The sequence below is a fragment of the Equus przewalskii genome, chromosome 23 (assembly GCF_037783145.1).
Source record: "Equus przewalskii isolate Varuska chromosome 23, EquPr2, whole genome shotgun sequence".
Taxonomy (NCBI): Eukaryota; Metazoa; Chordata; class Mammalia; order Perissodactyla; family Equidae; genus Equus; species Equus przewalskii.
Genome location: NC_091853.1, coordinates 23536506 through 23553273, shown reverse-complemented (window position 1 = coordinate 23553273; position 16768 = coordinate 23536506). Strand labels below are relative to the sequence as shown.

Here is a 16768-nt window from a genome sequence, read left to right as displayed (position 1 = left end):
CTACTGAGGATTCTGGCCTGTGGGACTGGAAAACTGGGGACCCTTACACAGACTCAGCCTAGACGTACCCACCTTCTGCAATCTCTCAGCAGAGGACAGCGCTCCTGCATCACCTGGGCACGTGGACAGTAAGCCTGGCCGTGCACTAGTTCAATAAGTGAACGCCTGCTCTCTACATCTCGGTCCAGCTGCCTGTGGAGATGGTTGGTTCAGGGCCATCTCATGCTCCTCATGCATCTCCTACTCACGGGCGGCCGTGGCAGCACTTTCACGCGTGTAAGGACGGCATCCTCTATATTTATCAGACCAAATCCTTCCACAGTTGATTAAAATAGATGCTCTTCCTTTAAAAATTAATTAAAATCTCAAAACTTAAGATTGACTAAAACAACGGACAGCAATGAATACTGATAACGGTGAGAGAAGAAAGAAACTGGCAGTTGTGATTAGATAGGCAGTGTAAACTGGGACAACCTTGCGTGAACTTTGGCAGTTTCTACCCAGTTTTAAATGTTCGTACCCTCTCTCTCCTTAATTCCACTTCTTGTAATCTATCCAGTAATGTATTTATACTAGCACAAGTATTTAGAGAGCTAACAATCAATAGAGTAGACTAAGTAAACAGGGTAAGCCGTCCATTTATACCAAACACATTGTGTTTAAAAGTTAAAACAAACATTTAAAAGGAAATAGGAAAGTTCCAAATCTCAGATACCAGAAACATAACATGAACATAAAACCAAAGCAGCCAGTAGGAGTTGAAACCAAACAGCCCCGGAGTTTTTCACAAGCAGGGATGATCACAACTGGGTGTGTGCTGTAGGAGACAGAAGGGGACTCATGTGCTCTTGCTGGGATGACAAAGGGCTACCCTGCCAGAGGAATATGGAACAGAAAATCTCTACCCCATATCTCAGAGATGTAAAAAGAAAACTGGTCATCTGTCTGGGCCTTTGGATAGAAAAAGGGTTATCTGTGAGAAATCAGAACCCCAAGTGTGTGCCATATATAAGTGTGGCACCAGAATTCACACTGATCACATGGTTGGGAGTCCCACAGGGTTAAAACTTTCACAGAGAAGCTGGTCTGAACCAGATGAAACTTTATGGTATATGGCACAGGCAAACCCAATCACCACACCCAGATGCCTCATCAACTGAGGAGCTTGGACTCCCCTCAAATACTTCTAGTTGTAGAAAAGTTCGCCATAAGAGGAAATTAAAGACCAAGAGAGAGAATTTAAAGTATGTCCACATTTTTAAAGCAATAAGAAAGGAAGAAATGTTAGCAGGACTCAATTAGAAAATGGGTAAGAGAAGTGAACCAGCATTTCACCAAAGAGGAAATATAGTTGGAAAACAAGGAGGAAAAGATGTTCAACATCTTTAGCCATTCTTAAAATTCAAATTAAGACCACGATGATATATCACTACATACTTATTAGAAATAGTTAAAATCAAAAAGAGTGGCAATATCAAATGCTGGCGAGGATATGGAGAAACTGGATATCTCATATATTGCTGGTGGGAATGGAAAATGATACAACCAACTGCAATTAGAAAATAGTTTGGCAGCTTCTTATAAAACTAAATATATGCTTACATGCATCTGTAGACACATATGCATAGACACACACACACACACACACAAATGAGTGCATAAAATACACAAATGAGTGTATAAAAACTTGAAATTCAAATATGATCTCTAGTTTAATTAACAATATTCTACACATGTCAACTTCCTGGTTTTGTTATACTATGCTTATTTAAGATGTTACCATTTGGAGAAGCTGGGTAAAGGGGACAGGACACTCTGTACTAGTTTTGTAACTTCCTGTGAGTCTGTAATTATTTCAAAATAAAAAGATTTCAAAAATCAATGTTGGGATCTCTGCTCCTCCTCGTTCGACAGACAGCCGCTTCCCTTCCGCACTGCTAGCCGCGTGCCCGCGACGCAATGGTGAAGGTCGGAGTAAACGGATTTGGCCGTATTGGGCGCCTGGTCACCAGGGCTGCTTTTAACTCTGGCAAAGTGGATATTGTCGCCATCAATGACCCCTTCATTGACCTCAGCTACATGGTCTACATGTTTCAGTATGATTCCACCCATGGCAAGTTCCATGGCACAGTCAAGGCCGAGCACGGGAAGCTTGTCATCAACGGAAAGGCCATCACCATCTTCCAGGAGTGAGATCCCGCCAACATCAAATGGGGCGATGCTGGTGCTGAATATGTTGTGGAGTCCACTGGTGTCTTCACTACCTTGGAGAAGGCTGGGGCTCACTTGAAGGGTGGAGCCAAAAGGGTCATCATCTCTGCTCCTTCTGCTGATGCCCCAATGTTTGTGATGGGCGTGAACCACGAGAAATATGACAATTCCCTGAAGATTGTCAGCAATGCCTCCTGCACCACCAATTGCTTGGCCCCCCTGGCCAAGGTCATCCATGACCACTTTGGCATCGTGGAGGGACTCATGACCACAGTGCATGCCATCACTGCCACCCAGAAGACCGTGGATGGCCCCGCTGGGAAGCTGTGGCGCGATGGCCGAGGGGCTGCCCAGAACATCATCCCTGCTTCTACTGGTGCTGCCAAGGCTGTGGGCAAGGTCATCCCTGAGCTGAATGGGAAGCTCACTGGCATGGCCTTCCGTGTCCCCACCTCTAACGTGTCAGTCGTGGATCTGACCTGCCGCCTGGAGAAAGCTGCCAAATACGATGAGATCAAGAAGGTGGTGAAGCAGGCATCGGAGGGCCCCCTCAAGGGCATCCTGGGCTACACTGAGGACCAGGTTGTCTCCTGAGATTTTAACAGTGACACCCACTCTTCCACCTTCGATGCTGGGGCTGGCATTACCCTCAACGACCACTTTGTCAAGCTCATTTCCTGGTATGACAATGAATTTGGCTACAGCAATAGGGTGGTGGACCTTATGGCCCACATGGCCTCCAAGGAGTAAGAGCCCCCTGGACCACCAATCACCCAGCAAGAGAAGGAGAAAGGCCCTCAGCTGCTGGGAATGCTTGCCCCAACTTGACTCCCCAACATATTGAGAGTCTCCTGACCTCCACAGTTTCCATCTCAGACCTCCTGAAGAAGGGGAGGGGCTTGGGGAGCCCTACCTTGTCATGTACCATCAATAAAGTACACTGTACCCAGCCAAAAAAAAAAAAAAAAAAAAATCAATGTTGGGAGTAAAATGCAAGGTGTAGAATATCACAGTATGATATCATTTGTGTAAATATATTTTAAAAAATTACACAATCACACTATACGCATTTTACAGATAAATACCTAAGTAATAAAACATTAAAACATCGAAAACAAGGAGACACAGAGCTTCAGGGTAGTGATTACCTCTGGGACTAAGTTCTAAGATGACCTCAACTCTACCTGTAATATTTTCATTTTTAAAGAAGAATTTGGAGTGAGAAATTGTCAGCATGTACAATCGAGACAGTATAAATAAATGAATGCTTGCTAAATTACTTTCTACTACTCTGAATGTTTGAAAGATTTCTCAATTAAAACCAAAATACACATACAAAGAGGGTCAATGAAGCATTATCTATAACAACCAAAGACTGATAACAATCTAAATATCCATCACCTGGGGGATGGCTAAATAAATTTGGAGATAGTCATGCAATGGAATACAAAGAAATCATTAAAAAGAATAAAGGGGATATGTGCTCTTAGGAAAATATCTCGAATATACTTATAAGTGAAAAAACAATATGTATGTATGTATGACCACATTTTTGTTAAAAAATAACCAATATAAATATATATGAACACTTCTTGTAAAAACATACACTGTTTAAAATAGTTACTTCTAAGAAACAGTGGGTACTTCACTTTTTACTTTATATATCTCTATATTTTAAAATCTGATAAAGAACCTATTTATTTCTGAAAATTGAGAACTTTTCTTATTAAGATATAATGGACATATAACATTATATTAGTTTCAGTTGTACAACATAATGATTCATTTTTTGTATATCTTGCAAAATGATTACCACAATAAGTCTAGTTAACATCTGACACCACACAGTTAACAAATTTTTTTTTCTTGTGATGAGTGATGTGGATTAAGGCTGCCCCAGCTAGAGAAGCCCAAGGTGACCTGGCCTACATGCCAAACTATATGACCCAGTGGACTTTTTTTATGGTATGAATTAGGACTGCCCCAGGGAGAGAAGCCCGGGGCATCCTCACCTGCATGCCGATCTATATGGCCAGATTTGTATCTAAAGTTATATGACCGCACAATAACCAGACCCCATCTGCACTGAAATCATTTAATGACTTTTTACATCATCTTTTCTTTTTTTCCAGTAAAAATAAGTCACCTACCCATGCCTTATAAAATTAGCCCTAACCCTCAACTCAGGGCAGCAGCAGGAGCTCTGCACCACTCGTCAAATGATTCTCTCGTCCCCAGAGGCTCTGGATGCCTTGTCAGCCTTGGACTCCACGGGTGCAGTCTTCCGGTCCGCTGAACCTCCTACCTATACCTATGGCCCCATTTAGGGACAGCTCTACGACCTTGTACAGCCAGAAGCAGTTACAGAAGACTGACCGTCATCCATATCCCCAAAAGATTTCAGGGCCAAATGGGTTCAGGGGGGGTTTATGATGTGGATTAAGGCAGCCCCAGCTAGAGAAGCCCAAGGTGACCTGGCCTACATGCCAAACTATATGACCCAGTGGACTTTTTTTATGGTATGAATTAGGACTGCCCCAGGGAGAGAAACCCGGGGCATCCTCACCTGCATGCCGATCTATATGGCCAGATTCGTATCTAAAGTTATATGACCGCACAATAACCAGACCCCATCTGCACTGAAATCATTTAATGACTTTTTACATCATCTTTTCTTTTTTTCCAGTAAAAATAAGTCACCTACCCATGCCTTATAAAATTAGCCCTAACCCTCAACTCAGGGCAGCAGCAGGAGCTCTGCCTGCCCATGGGTCCTGTCCCCATGCTATTCCACACTATTCTCTAAATAAAAGAGCACTACTGCCAGATCTTGAGAGTCTAAGAAATCTTTCTTTTGACTCCTCGGCTCACCGACCCCGCATCAATGAGCACTTTTCAGATCTACTTTCTTAGCAACTTTCAAATATACAATATTAGTAACTAATAGTCATCCTGTTGTACATTACATCCCCAGAACGAACTTATTTTATAACTGGTACTTGTACCTTTTGACCACCTTTACCCGTTTCACCACCCTCCACCCCTGACCTCTGGCAACCACCAATCTGTTCTCTGTATCCATGAGTTCCTGGTTTTTTCTTTTTCTCTTTTCTTTTTTTAGACTCCACTTAAAGTGAGATCATAACAGTATTTGTCTTTCTCTGCCTATTTCATTTGGCATAATGCCCTCGAGGCCCCTCCATGTTGTTGCAAATGACAAGATTTCCCTCTTTTGAGAAGCTTTTTTAAAGGGCTATGAAGAACCAAAAATCAAAATTTAATATTAAAGAAATCTGTTGAGCATTTAGCACATGCCAAAGTGTTTACATTCAGAATCTCCCTCACTCTTCACAAACCTATGGGTACATATTATTCTCATCTGAACTTCCTTCCTCCATTTGAAGAGAAGGAAGAGGAGGAAATGGAAGCTCTTAGAAGTGAAATGACTTGCTCAAAATCACACAGCTAAGCAAGTTGTCAAATGGGTTGTAACCTTTAATGCTGTTTCAGCCCACTACTGTCACCTATGTGAAAAACAGTGGTACATGTGGCATTTACTGCATCTCTTTATAATGAGATGGTGAGCATCACGAGCTGTGAGCTGGGCACCACTCACTCCCCGTAACGTGGCTGAATGGACCTGCCTGTGCCTCCGCCATCAGAACTGCATATCTCAGATTATATCTTGACCTGGCTCCCTCACAGAGAAGAATGAGAAGATGTGACAGAAAAAGGTAGGATACTTTCCCCTCCACATCTTCCCCCCAGCTGTCCCATGGAGAGAGAGGTTGGCAGCAAAGAGTGGTCCCAGCGAGACCAAACCCCAGCAGAGTCACTCCTGCTCATAGACCACAGAGTGAAGAGCAGGAGTGATGCTCTCTCATACATCGACCGTGGCCTTCCTTATTAGAAAAGAAGAAAAAGGTGGCGGAAGACTCAGAGATGGGCCTCCTCAGATCTCACTTCAAGAAAGGATTCTCTGCCCAGGTGTGGGGTGTGCAGTTAGCTGACAGCCTTCCTTTAGCTTCCTAAGGGACTGAAACCTGAGCTTTCCAGTGAGACAACTGCCAATGACTAAGCAAGAAGGTGGTTGAGGGGCCTGGCCACTTCTGCCCTGTATGGGCCTCCTCTACTCGGCCACCTTTGCTGCAGAGCTCTCTGTCGGGCTGGCAGAGCCTCCAGCAGATGTGCACCGTGGTCTGATGCTCCCCCTGCCCAGTGCTGCTTCCTCGCCCTTTTCTTTCACAGATGTTACTCAGCATCTGCATCCTGGGGAACTCAACCTATGACAAGGGTCCTCCAGCCTCATCTATGCACTAATATAAGATATTTTTAAGATGTGAAAATAAACTGGCCCTCTAAAAGAATAGGTGCTCACACTAGGCGATGAAAGAGGACTGAGGTGCTAAAGAATGGACAGACAAAGTGGACTTGGTCTCCCATCCTGAAATGAGGGAGATCATAGTCACGCATCAGGTCTAAAGCCGTAAGATCTGGTAACCCTGGTATAAGCAGTAACAGAGGGCTGGGAAGAAGAGATAACGCCCAGAAGGAATTGCCCCAAGTGGGAAACAAGTTGGATTTAGAGTCACATAAACATGGTTCTCAGTCCATAGGCCACCACTCACCGCTAAGTGACCGCAAACAAGTTAATGAACTTCCCCATGCCCCAGTTTCCCCTCCGTAAAACTGCTCCAAGTTGTTCAGAGGATTAAAGGAGAAGATGAGATGGACAGAACCTGGCACACAGTAAGTGCTCCCATCTTTTCTAGAATCAGTCCAGGAGAACTAAAGTGAGAACTAAAGCCAGACGGCCTGAGCTCAGAAGAGAACAGTCTAACAAGGAGATGAACTGGCCTTGAAAATAACATGTGGAACCCAATTAAAAGCAAAGCTGCTATTCCCAGACCTCTGTGCCTTGTGTTGATTTCTTCCTAGAAGTGGGCGAGGTTTCAGCAAGGTATCATACTCTTACTCAATCTCCATTTGACCAATGGCCCTTACCAATGAGAAAACTGAGCAGGATATCAGCTGTAAGCTATGAACAGGGAACAGATTTTTCTCTGTTTAAAACTTACTAGCCAACTTCCAGTTTCTGGTCTGGGAGGTAAGGAGCTTGGAAGTTGTCAGTCCACCCTAACAAGTCCATCCTAAAAAGCTGAACAAACTGAAAAATCAACAACCGTTCTTAGAGTCACAAGAGAAGTGAAGTCAGAGGAAAAATTGTTGCACCAAAAATTGGAGAGACAGATGGTGAATAAAGAGAATAACAAGTTGCCAAAGAAGGAACTCATGAGCAGAAACTTCCACAGGAACTAGTACCGATAGGAAAACTTAAGCCATAACTGGCAAATTGATGGAGGCTCAGTGTGGACAAATACGAGGGATGCAGTGGGCCCTTACACATTTGTCAGTTTTACCACCAGGAGCTTCACCAGGTTCTTACAGTGAAAATCACAGAAAAGGCCCTCCATGCTTCCGGAAGGAGGAGGGGGAAAATAACCACTTTTTAAATATACCAGAGAATTCTGTTCTTCTTAAAAAGGGCTGCCCTCAGGAGAAACTAGTTAATCAGAGACTAATCTACTGAGTTTTGTCAGAGCCTAACTCACCTAGGGGAAGGAAATACCCAAATCCAGCCTGCTCTAGTCTACCGCATAGGGAAAGAGAAATACGCCACTCCAAGCCACTGTACCCATCTTGCCTGGTCTAGATGGAGGAAAAAACTGAGAAGCACTTGTAAAATTCACAGCCCAGGGCACAGGCTCACTGAAATGCTAACACCTAATTACAGAACTATATAGAAGACTCCTCTCCCCTGACACCTTCCCATAACACTCACAGCCTATTTCCCTGCATTCCTTTTAGCCAGTATATCATGTCTAGCTTTCAACAAAAAGTTGCAAGGCATACTAAAAAGCAAATAACATAGTACGAAGAGACAGAGCTGGCATCAGAACCAGACCTAGATACAGCAGAGATGTTGGAATTATCAGACCAGGAATTTAAAATAACTATAATTAATACACTAAGGCTCTAATGGAAAAAGTAACATACAAGAAGGGATGGTAATAGAAGCAGAGAGATGAAAATTCTAAGAAAGAACTAGAAAGAAATGCTAGAGATCAAAAACACTGGAACAGAAATGAAGAATGCCTTCGATGGGCTCATCAGTGAACTTGACACAGCAGAGGAAAGAATTCCTGAGCTTGAGGATATGTCAACAGAAACCTCCAAAACTGAAAAGCAAAGAGAAAAAAGATCCAAAAAAAAATAGAAGAGTATATTGCAGGGGAGGAAGACATTTCCCCTATCTGCTCTGGGTTCTTCTGGCCAGAGAATGAATTAAATTCACATGAGACAGAATAACAGGAGAAAATTAAACAAAGCTTTATAACATGTATACATGGGAGAGGCTCAGGCAAACTGAGCAACTCGCCATAATGTCTGAAGCCACCACCTTAAATATCGTCTTCAGCTAAAAACAAAGGAAGATGTTGGTGGTGGGGGGAGTCAGTTACAGGAGGTGACCAGACAAGTACAGTAAACAAGAGTAAGATTATTATGCAGATTTAAGTCCTTGCCTTCTACATTGATGAGAGTTTCTAGAGATAAGGTCATCCCCCCTTCTTCTTGTACAGAGAAGACACACCTTTACAAATGGAGATTTCCTTTACAATGTAAATGTCTCTCAACAAAGGGTAAGTAAATTCTACTTTTCAGAGTTTCTTTCCTGTCTGCAGTTTTTTAAAAGTGACCAACCCCAAATAATCCTCATCCCAAAGAGACATACCTTGGGGTGGCCAATTCCAGTTCCCCACAATATCCAAGAACTGTGGGACAACTACAAAAGATATAATAGAAAGATACATGGAATGGGAATACAGGAAAGAAAGAAGGAAGGAAGGAAGAAATATTCGAAGCAATAATAACTGATAATTTCCCCAAATTCATGTCAGACACAAAACCACAGATCCAGGAAGCTCAGAGAACACAAACCAGGATAAATGAAAAATCAAACAAAAAAGCACACTACACTTAGTCATATCATATTCAAACTGCAGAAAATCAAAGAAAAAGTCTTGAAAGAAGCCAGAGGGAAAAAAAATCTAACCTATAAGGAGCAAAGATAAGAATTACATCCTACTTCTCCTCAGAACCCATTCAAGCAAGAAGAGAATGAAGTGAAATATTTAAAGTGTTGAGGGAAAAAAACACCGACCCAGAATTCTGTACCCTGTGAAGTTATCTTTCAAAAGTGAAGGAGAAATAAAGACTTTCTCAGACAAAAATTAGGAACTTTGTTGCCAGCAGAACTGCCTTGCAGAAAATGTTAAACAAAGTTCTTCAGAGAGAAGGAAAATGATACAGCTCAGAAACTTGGATCTACATAAAGAAAGAAAGAATACCAGAGAAGAAATGAGAGAAGGTAAAATTAAAACTCTTATTTTTCTCATTCTTAATTAACCTAACAGATAACAGTTTGTTCAAAATAATAGCAATGATGTATTTGATTATGTATACATATATATGCTTAAGTACACTTATGAACAAGTGAAATGAATGACAGCAATGATACAAGGGACAGGACAGAGGAATTAGGAATATTTTATTAGAAGGTACTTGCATGACCCATGAAGCAGGACAGTATTATTTGAAAGTGAACTTGGATCAGTTGTAAATGTATACAGCAAACTCTAGGACAACCACTAAAAAAAAAAGTGAAAGAAGAAGCATAATTGATATGCTAAGAAAGGAAAGAAAACAGAATCATATAAAACGCTTGATTAAAACCACAAAAGGCAGAAAAAGAGAGGAAAACAAAATAAGAACACAGAACAAGGGCAACAAATAAACACCAGTAACAAATGTGGTAGATATTAATCCAACTATATCAATAATCACTTTAAATGTCAATGGTCTAAATAGGTCAATTGAGACAAAGATTGTCAAAGTGGATCAAAAAACAAGACCCAATTATATGTTGTCTATAAGAAACCCACTTTACATATAAAGACATATATAGATTAAAGTAAAGGGATGAAGAAAGATATACCACGTTAACACTAATCAAAAGAAAGTGGGAGTAGCTATATTCATTCCTGACAGACCAGACTTCAGAGCAAGAAAAGTTATCAGGGATAAAAAAGGGCATTGCATAATGATAAAGGGGTCAATTTTTCAAGAAGACATAACAATCCTTAATGTGTATGCACCAAACAACAGAGCATCAAAATACATGAGGCAAAAACTGATAGAACTACAAGGAGAAACAGATGAACCCACTATTACAGTTGGAGACTTCAACACCCCTGTATCACAAATGGACAGATCCAGCAAGCAGAAAATCAGGAAGGACCTAGTTTAACTCAACAACATCATCAATCAACTGGATATAATGGACATCTATAGACTGTTTCATCCAACAACAGCAGAATATATATTCTTCTCAAGCTCACATGGAACATTCACCGAGCTAGACCACATGCTAGGCCATAAAACACACCTTAACAAATTTAAAAGAACAGAAATCACACAATGTCTACTCTCAGGGCACAACAGAATTAAACAAGAAATCAATAACAGAAAGATAGCTGTAAAATCCTCCAGACACCTGGAGATTAAACAACACACTTCTAAATAACACATGGGATCAAAGAAAAAATTTCAAGCAAATTTAAAAAATGTTTTGAATTAAACAAAAATGAAAACACAACCTATCAAAATCTATAGGATGCAGGAAAAGCAGTGTTTATGGGGAAATTTATAGGATTGAATGCATATATTAGAAAAGAAGGAAGATCCCAAATCAATAACTAAGCTTCCACCTTAGGAAACTAGAAAAAGAAGAGCAAATTAAATCCAAATTGAGCAGAAGAAAAAATAAAAATCAGAGCAGAAATCAATGAAATCGAAAACAGGAAACCATTAGAGAAAATCAACAAAACCAAAAGCTAGTTCTTTGAAAAGACCAATAGAACCCATAAGCCTCCAACCAGGCTAACTAAAATTTACTAGCCCCTAGAATGGGATCCACATGTTTGCCTCATATTACCAATCAATGAGCAACTACTTCTGGCAGAGAGGTAGACAAAAACACTAATATCATTTCCTTTCTTTCATCCATTCTATCCATTTTCAAAAAGCACTTACTACCGATGAACATCTTCTATGTGCCAGACACTGTTTTACGTGCTTGGGATGTCTCAGTGAACAACAAACACAATAAAGAAGTCAACTGTACAGTATATTTGAAGGTATTAAGTGGAGAGTAACATAGGGCAGGTTAAAGAAAGGATTAGGAGTTATGAGTTTTTCTTATTTTGTTATGAATGTTTGAATACATATATTATATATGAATGCATATATATTAAGAAAATACTTTCATTTTCTTCCCTCTCTTATCCCCTTATCATCTAACACAATAGTTAAGTCTGCATCACAGTATTTAAGTTAGAGGATATCAAGGAGAAGAGTAAACATTACCCAAGGACATTGCATCCTCTTCTGGGAAAAGGGTTGGCATGTTTTTTATTGTATGCAGGATAACTGGATCATGTTAGGGGCAAGTATGACTTTTTATTGTCTTTATTTGTATATTCAGTATGGTTTACAGAGCTGTGTATGGGTACCAAGTTGACAAGGGGTAAACTGTAATGGTCGGTTGTACGTGTCAACTTGGCTAGGCCATGGTACTCAGTTATGCAATCAAACACTAATCTATTGTTTCCGTGAAGGTATTTTGTAGATTTGATTAAAATCGACAATCAGCTGACTTCCAGGAAAGGAGATTATACTCTATAAACTGGGTGGGCCTCATCTAATCAGTTGAAAGTTCTTAAGAGCAGAACTGAGGTTTCCCTGAGGAAGAAGAAATTCCATCTGTGGACTTCACCATCCACTCCTCCCAAGAGTTTCCAGCCAAGCATCCCTAAAAATTTTCGACTTGCCTAGACAGCTTCCCAAACCACATAAACCAATTCCTGGCAATAAATCTCTTAATGTATAAATATCCTACTGGTTCTGTTTCTCTGGTAGAATGCCGACTGATACAGGTAGCCCCATAGAGAAAATGACATTTGAGCAAAGTCTTGGAGTTGGTGATGGAGTTGCCACACGGATATCTGTAGCGAGAGCAAGCCTGGTGTGTACGAGGAATAGAAAGGAGCGTGGCTGGATAAGAATGAGCAGGGCAGACAGCAGGAGGAGAAGAGGTTACTTTATTAACCAAAAGAAGAAGCAGGGACAGGGAAAGTGCAGGCTGTGAGCTGCAAGGTCTTCTGTATCATTCTTTCAATCATAAGCTGAGCCCACATCATGACAAAAAACGATGCTGCCATCACCCAAACGTGTCTCCTTCTCTAACACAACACAAATGAATGTTCCCATCCCCACTGTTGGCAAAAGCTTTTGGCCACTACAGGAGATCTTCTCTAGTTGACTCCTTTGACGTCCGGAGCACCCACTGTGACCTGCACCATGCTGGGAGCTCCTCTCTTAGGAGTATGGGAGCCAGGAATCAGGTCAGAGAGGGCCCTGTCATCCAAGCATGGATCGAGAACCGGCTGGCCATAACCAGGCAGAGAGACAGCATACGTTGTCATCTTTGGGGAAGATGGAAGTTTGCTGTGTGAAAGGTATAAGGCTCTTAATTGGTCCTATCTTGGTCTAGTTGAAAAAATGAACCACCAAAGGGAGATGACAGTGATGTGGATGCACAACCACCAGAGACAGACAATAGTAGCGTGGATGCATTAAGACTGGTCAAACACCTCGTCCAGGCTTCCTAGCCTCCCGCTTGTCCCAGAAAAAGGGAGAACACCGCCACCATGAATTTTTCTAATTACAAAGATTATCAAAACAACAATAATTTTAAGTACATTTATTAACCTGGAAAGATATTCCTGATTATATAAAGTGAAGATAAGATAACGCAACCCCATTAAATGTGCACATGGACTCTTAGGTGCATCTCAACTTCATAAACATTAACATGGGAAAAAATGTATTTCTTAGGCTTTAGGAAATGGGACATCTGCAAAGAAAGGAGTTAAGGAATGCACACAAAAATTATAATAATGTTATCTGGTGAGTGACATTATAGGTGATTTTTATTTTCTTCTTTTTGTTTCCTGTATCTTCTTTTCCTATAATAGTATGTATTGCTCAAATAGCCAATTGTTTACGGTTTATACATAAACCATGTACACAGCATTTCTAGCTCCTTCGCCTTCCAAAAAGTGAACTGAAACTTGTAATCTCAAGCAAGTTGGAACAGAGCTGTCTGCTGTCCTCTTTACACATGGGAAAGTAACAAGCTGAAAGGAGTTGTGACTTTAGGTCACTTACCCAAAGTTACACACTGTGGAGTGCAGCCCCCAAGAGTCTGGGGTCCTGATGGTCCCCTCCAAACCAGCACACCTGCTTTGTACCATCTTCTCAGCCCACAGTCCCCAGAGAACTGAGGTTGAAGACGAGCTAAGCCGTGCCCTTACCTCGGCCAGGCGGGAGTGCTTGTGGACGTTCTCGCCTTTTTGCACGCTAGGGGCCAGCTGCTGCAGGACCCCCCGGCTGCTCGTCAGTGCTCTGGTCAGCCGAGCAAACTTCCCCCAGCCTGGAGCACAGGGAAGAGAGAAAAGACACGTTCAACCACGTCCTGAAGGCACAAGGACATTCATATCACAAGCTACAACGTCAGAAGCAGACACCCCCAGTGCCCTCCTGAGCTCCCATGGGTCACTCTGCATTTCTTGCAATCTGGAATCTCTACTCAGAAAGGCATGCAGACATGCTCAAATTTGTGTGCAAATTTCCTTTTCCCCTGCACTTTCACTTTATCCTGATCACAGCTTTGTGAAATATATAGGGCAGGTTTTAGTACCGTTTTACAAATAGGGAAACCAAGGCACAGAGTGCCTAGACAACTAAAAAGAGTCTAGAACCCAATCTCTCCATTCTAGCCCAAGGCTTTTCTGCCAGATAATTCCAGGGAAGCAAGATGTTTCTCTGACTTTGTGCCTGGGCTCAGGCTGTTCCCAATCCCACGTCATCTGGTCTGGCAGAGACCAAGTTGGTTCCAGGTTTTGAATGGAAGAGCTAGTCAAGCGGCCATTCCATGCATTACATTCTCCAAAGCCAGGTGAATAAGAAATGAATTTAATCCCTGGGTAGGTGGGGGAAAAAGCACTGGCAGATTTTAGTCTACTCTGGGATGGGGGAAGGATGGTTGGTGACAGGTCCCCTTAAAACAAGAACCGCAAAGAGCCTAGTCCTGAACTTGGAGTAAAGAAATCTGGATACAAGTCCCATCTCTGCCTCCAGCTTGCTTTGGGATGACCCACAAGTTGTTTAAGTTGTCTGGGCTTCAATGATCTCATCTGTAAAGTCAAAATTCAAATAGCCTCCTCAAAGGTGCATTTGCCTGGTAAAACCCAAGTTTAGTGGGTTCTGGTTCGTGGGCTAAAACAGAGGCTGTCTTGAGGCCTCCTTGGCTTTCTGGACTAGTTCCTCCAGGAAAAGTAAAACACTGGTCTTTTTCTAATCCATCCCACTCTATACACCAGAATCTAAGATGTCCGAGTGATCTCTACTGAGAATTTAAGATGTATATGTGACCTTCTAAAAGTCCCCAAAGACAACTGTCCATTCCAATAGCCAACAACCCATCTGCATCAAGGTGATGATCATGGTAATGGCCTCATGAGACCCCTGAAAGCCTGCCAGGGTTCTCAAAACCAAGCTTCGGGTTGAGGGGCTCCAAAGACCTGGATGTGGGGTGTACAGCAAATAAACAGAGCCTGCACCTATTGTTACATGACAGCTAAAAGCAGACTAGGCAATTTTACTTTTTGTTCTTTATAGTTCACAAGTATACAGCGCCTTGCAGCAGAAATCTCACCTGCCAAATTTTACCCTGGAGCACCTTTCCAAGACAGACTTAGAATCCAGAAGACAATGGAGTTAAGCAGAAGAATGGCCCTTTTTTTGCACAACCTTTAAGAATCATGATCTGGATAAATTTTTGTCAACATAGCAAGAATAGCAAATCAGTTCTTTTTTATCTCATTCCAGAAGTTCTGGACTTTAATAAAAGATAGTGGCGTATTCATCCATCCTGATGCCATTAAGCAGAGAAACGGGACTGCTAGAGTCAGCTTGAAAGGAGGCTCATGATGGTCAGGCTGTGGGGGTCCCATTAATGTTCACAGGAGGGGACAGCCCAGACTCTGCAGGGGTCTTTGACATCTCCCCCAAACATGCCATCTATGAACATGCTCAGTGCAAATTGCTTATGTGAACTGTGGACTAGAATTTTTTAAAGTCTCCTTCAGAATCAGGCTCTCCTTCAGCTTAAAAGCAAGCTGGAAGTGAATTCTACAAAGCTTTTCAAGAAAAGCAGAAAGTATATTTCTCAATCAGGTAGAAAATAGTTGTGCATGCAAACTTCAGCAAGGGTTCTACAAACCCCTCAACCCATCCCACCCCTCCACTACTATCACTACCACCACCATGACCCATACTCAGGGGCCAATGATGAGAGGAAGATGGCAGGGCAGACACCCCAGACTCTGCCTAGCAGGGAGCTCAGGGTCCTGCTCCATCAGCTGATATAGTACAAAAGGATGAAAAGAAAGATCCCTGGACCTCTGGGCATTTCTCTGGGCTCAGGCTAGCCGCTCACTCTCTGGGCTAGCCCTGAGTCACTTTCCAAGAATGTGGCTCTTCAAGGAGCTGGCTCTCAGCTGGTTGAGTGGAGGGCATGGGAAGGTGAGTGGGTGTTGGGTGGTGAAATGGACAGGCAGTCTGAGACCTCCATCACACCTTGATCAGGCTGGGCAGGCAACAAGTTCCACCTCTATGTTTTCTTTTCTGAACTACAGACACTTTCTAATAGGAATCACAGCCTAGCCAGATGAAAGAACTTCATTCATGCATGCATTAATTCTATAAACATAACTACTATATACTAGGCACAGTGCTAGTACTGGAGAAGCTAAGATGAATAAGACACGGACTCTGGCTTCCAAGAGCATGCATTCTAGTACAGAAGATTGAAAATTTTAAAAAATCATGATATAGTAAGCTAAGTTCTCTGAGAGAGATGAGTACAGGATGCTATGGGCAAGACTGTCTAGAAAAGTTGTATGTAATCCAGGCTGGGGAATCAGGGAGGGCTTCCCAGAGGAGGTGACACTAGAGCAAGAATTTTGAAAGATGAGGAGGAGTTAAGAACTCAAGAAGGAAAAGACAGACATTCCACACAGAAGGAATAGCACCTATGAAGGCAGAAAATCATAAAATAGTGTGATATGTCAGTGAAAAGTAAGAAATTCTAAGTGGCTGGATGAATGAGACATGGCTCGTAGAGGGGAGGAGGATGCAGACGGTGGCCTGAAGTGATGCTGATCACTTCAGGGGCCAGATCAAGAACTTAGGAGGTAAGAACCTAGACAGCAAAGTAATAAATTTGAACTTCATCCTGAAACCCATGGGGAATCACAGAAGGAGTTTAAATATGGTGGGGAGGAGGGAACACTGATTTCATTTTTGAAGGAAC

At 42.1% G+C, this 16768-nt stretch overlaps 2 protein-coding genes and 1 pseudogene across 6 annotated transcripts in view; 2 read left to right on the top strand and 1 right to left on the bottom strand.

The window, feature by feature from the left end:
• KCNH1 (potassium voltage-gated channel subfamily H member 1) overlaps window positions 1-16768 on the bottom strand; it is a 362772-nt gene that overhangs the window by 302835 nt on the left and 43169 nt on the right. For all 5 annotated transcript variants that reach the window (XM_070591289.1, XM_070591293.1, XM_070591290.1 and 2 more), the window contains exon 5: window positions 13707-13825. In XM_070591289.1, coding sequence (XP_070447390.1) covers window positions 13707-13825 — 119 coding nt within the window. The remainder of the gene's footprint in view (window positions 1-13706; window positions 13826-16768) is intronic.
• On the top strand, window positions 1960-2443 carry LOC139078940 (glyceraldehyde-3-phosphate dehydrogenase-like). Its single transcript, XM_070591306.1, has one exon. It carries the CDS (start codon window positions 1960-1962, stop codon window positions 2191-2193), a length of 234 nt encoding a protein of 77 aa, XP_070447407.1. The 3' UTR covers window positions 2194-2443.
• LOC103548774 (glyceraldehyde-3-phosphate dehydrogenase pseudogene) lies at window positions 2336-3188 on the top strand (annotated as a pseudogene).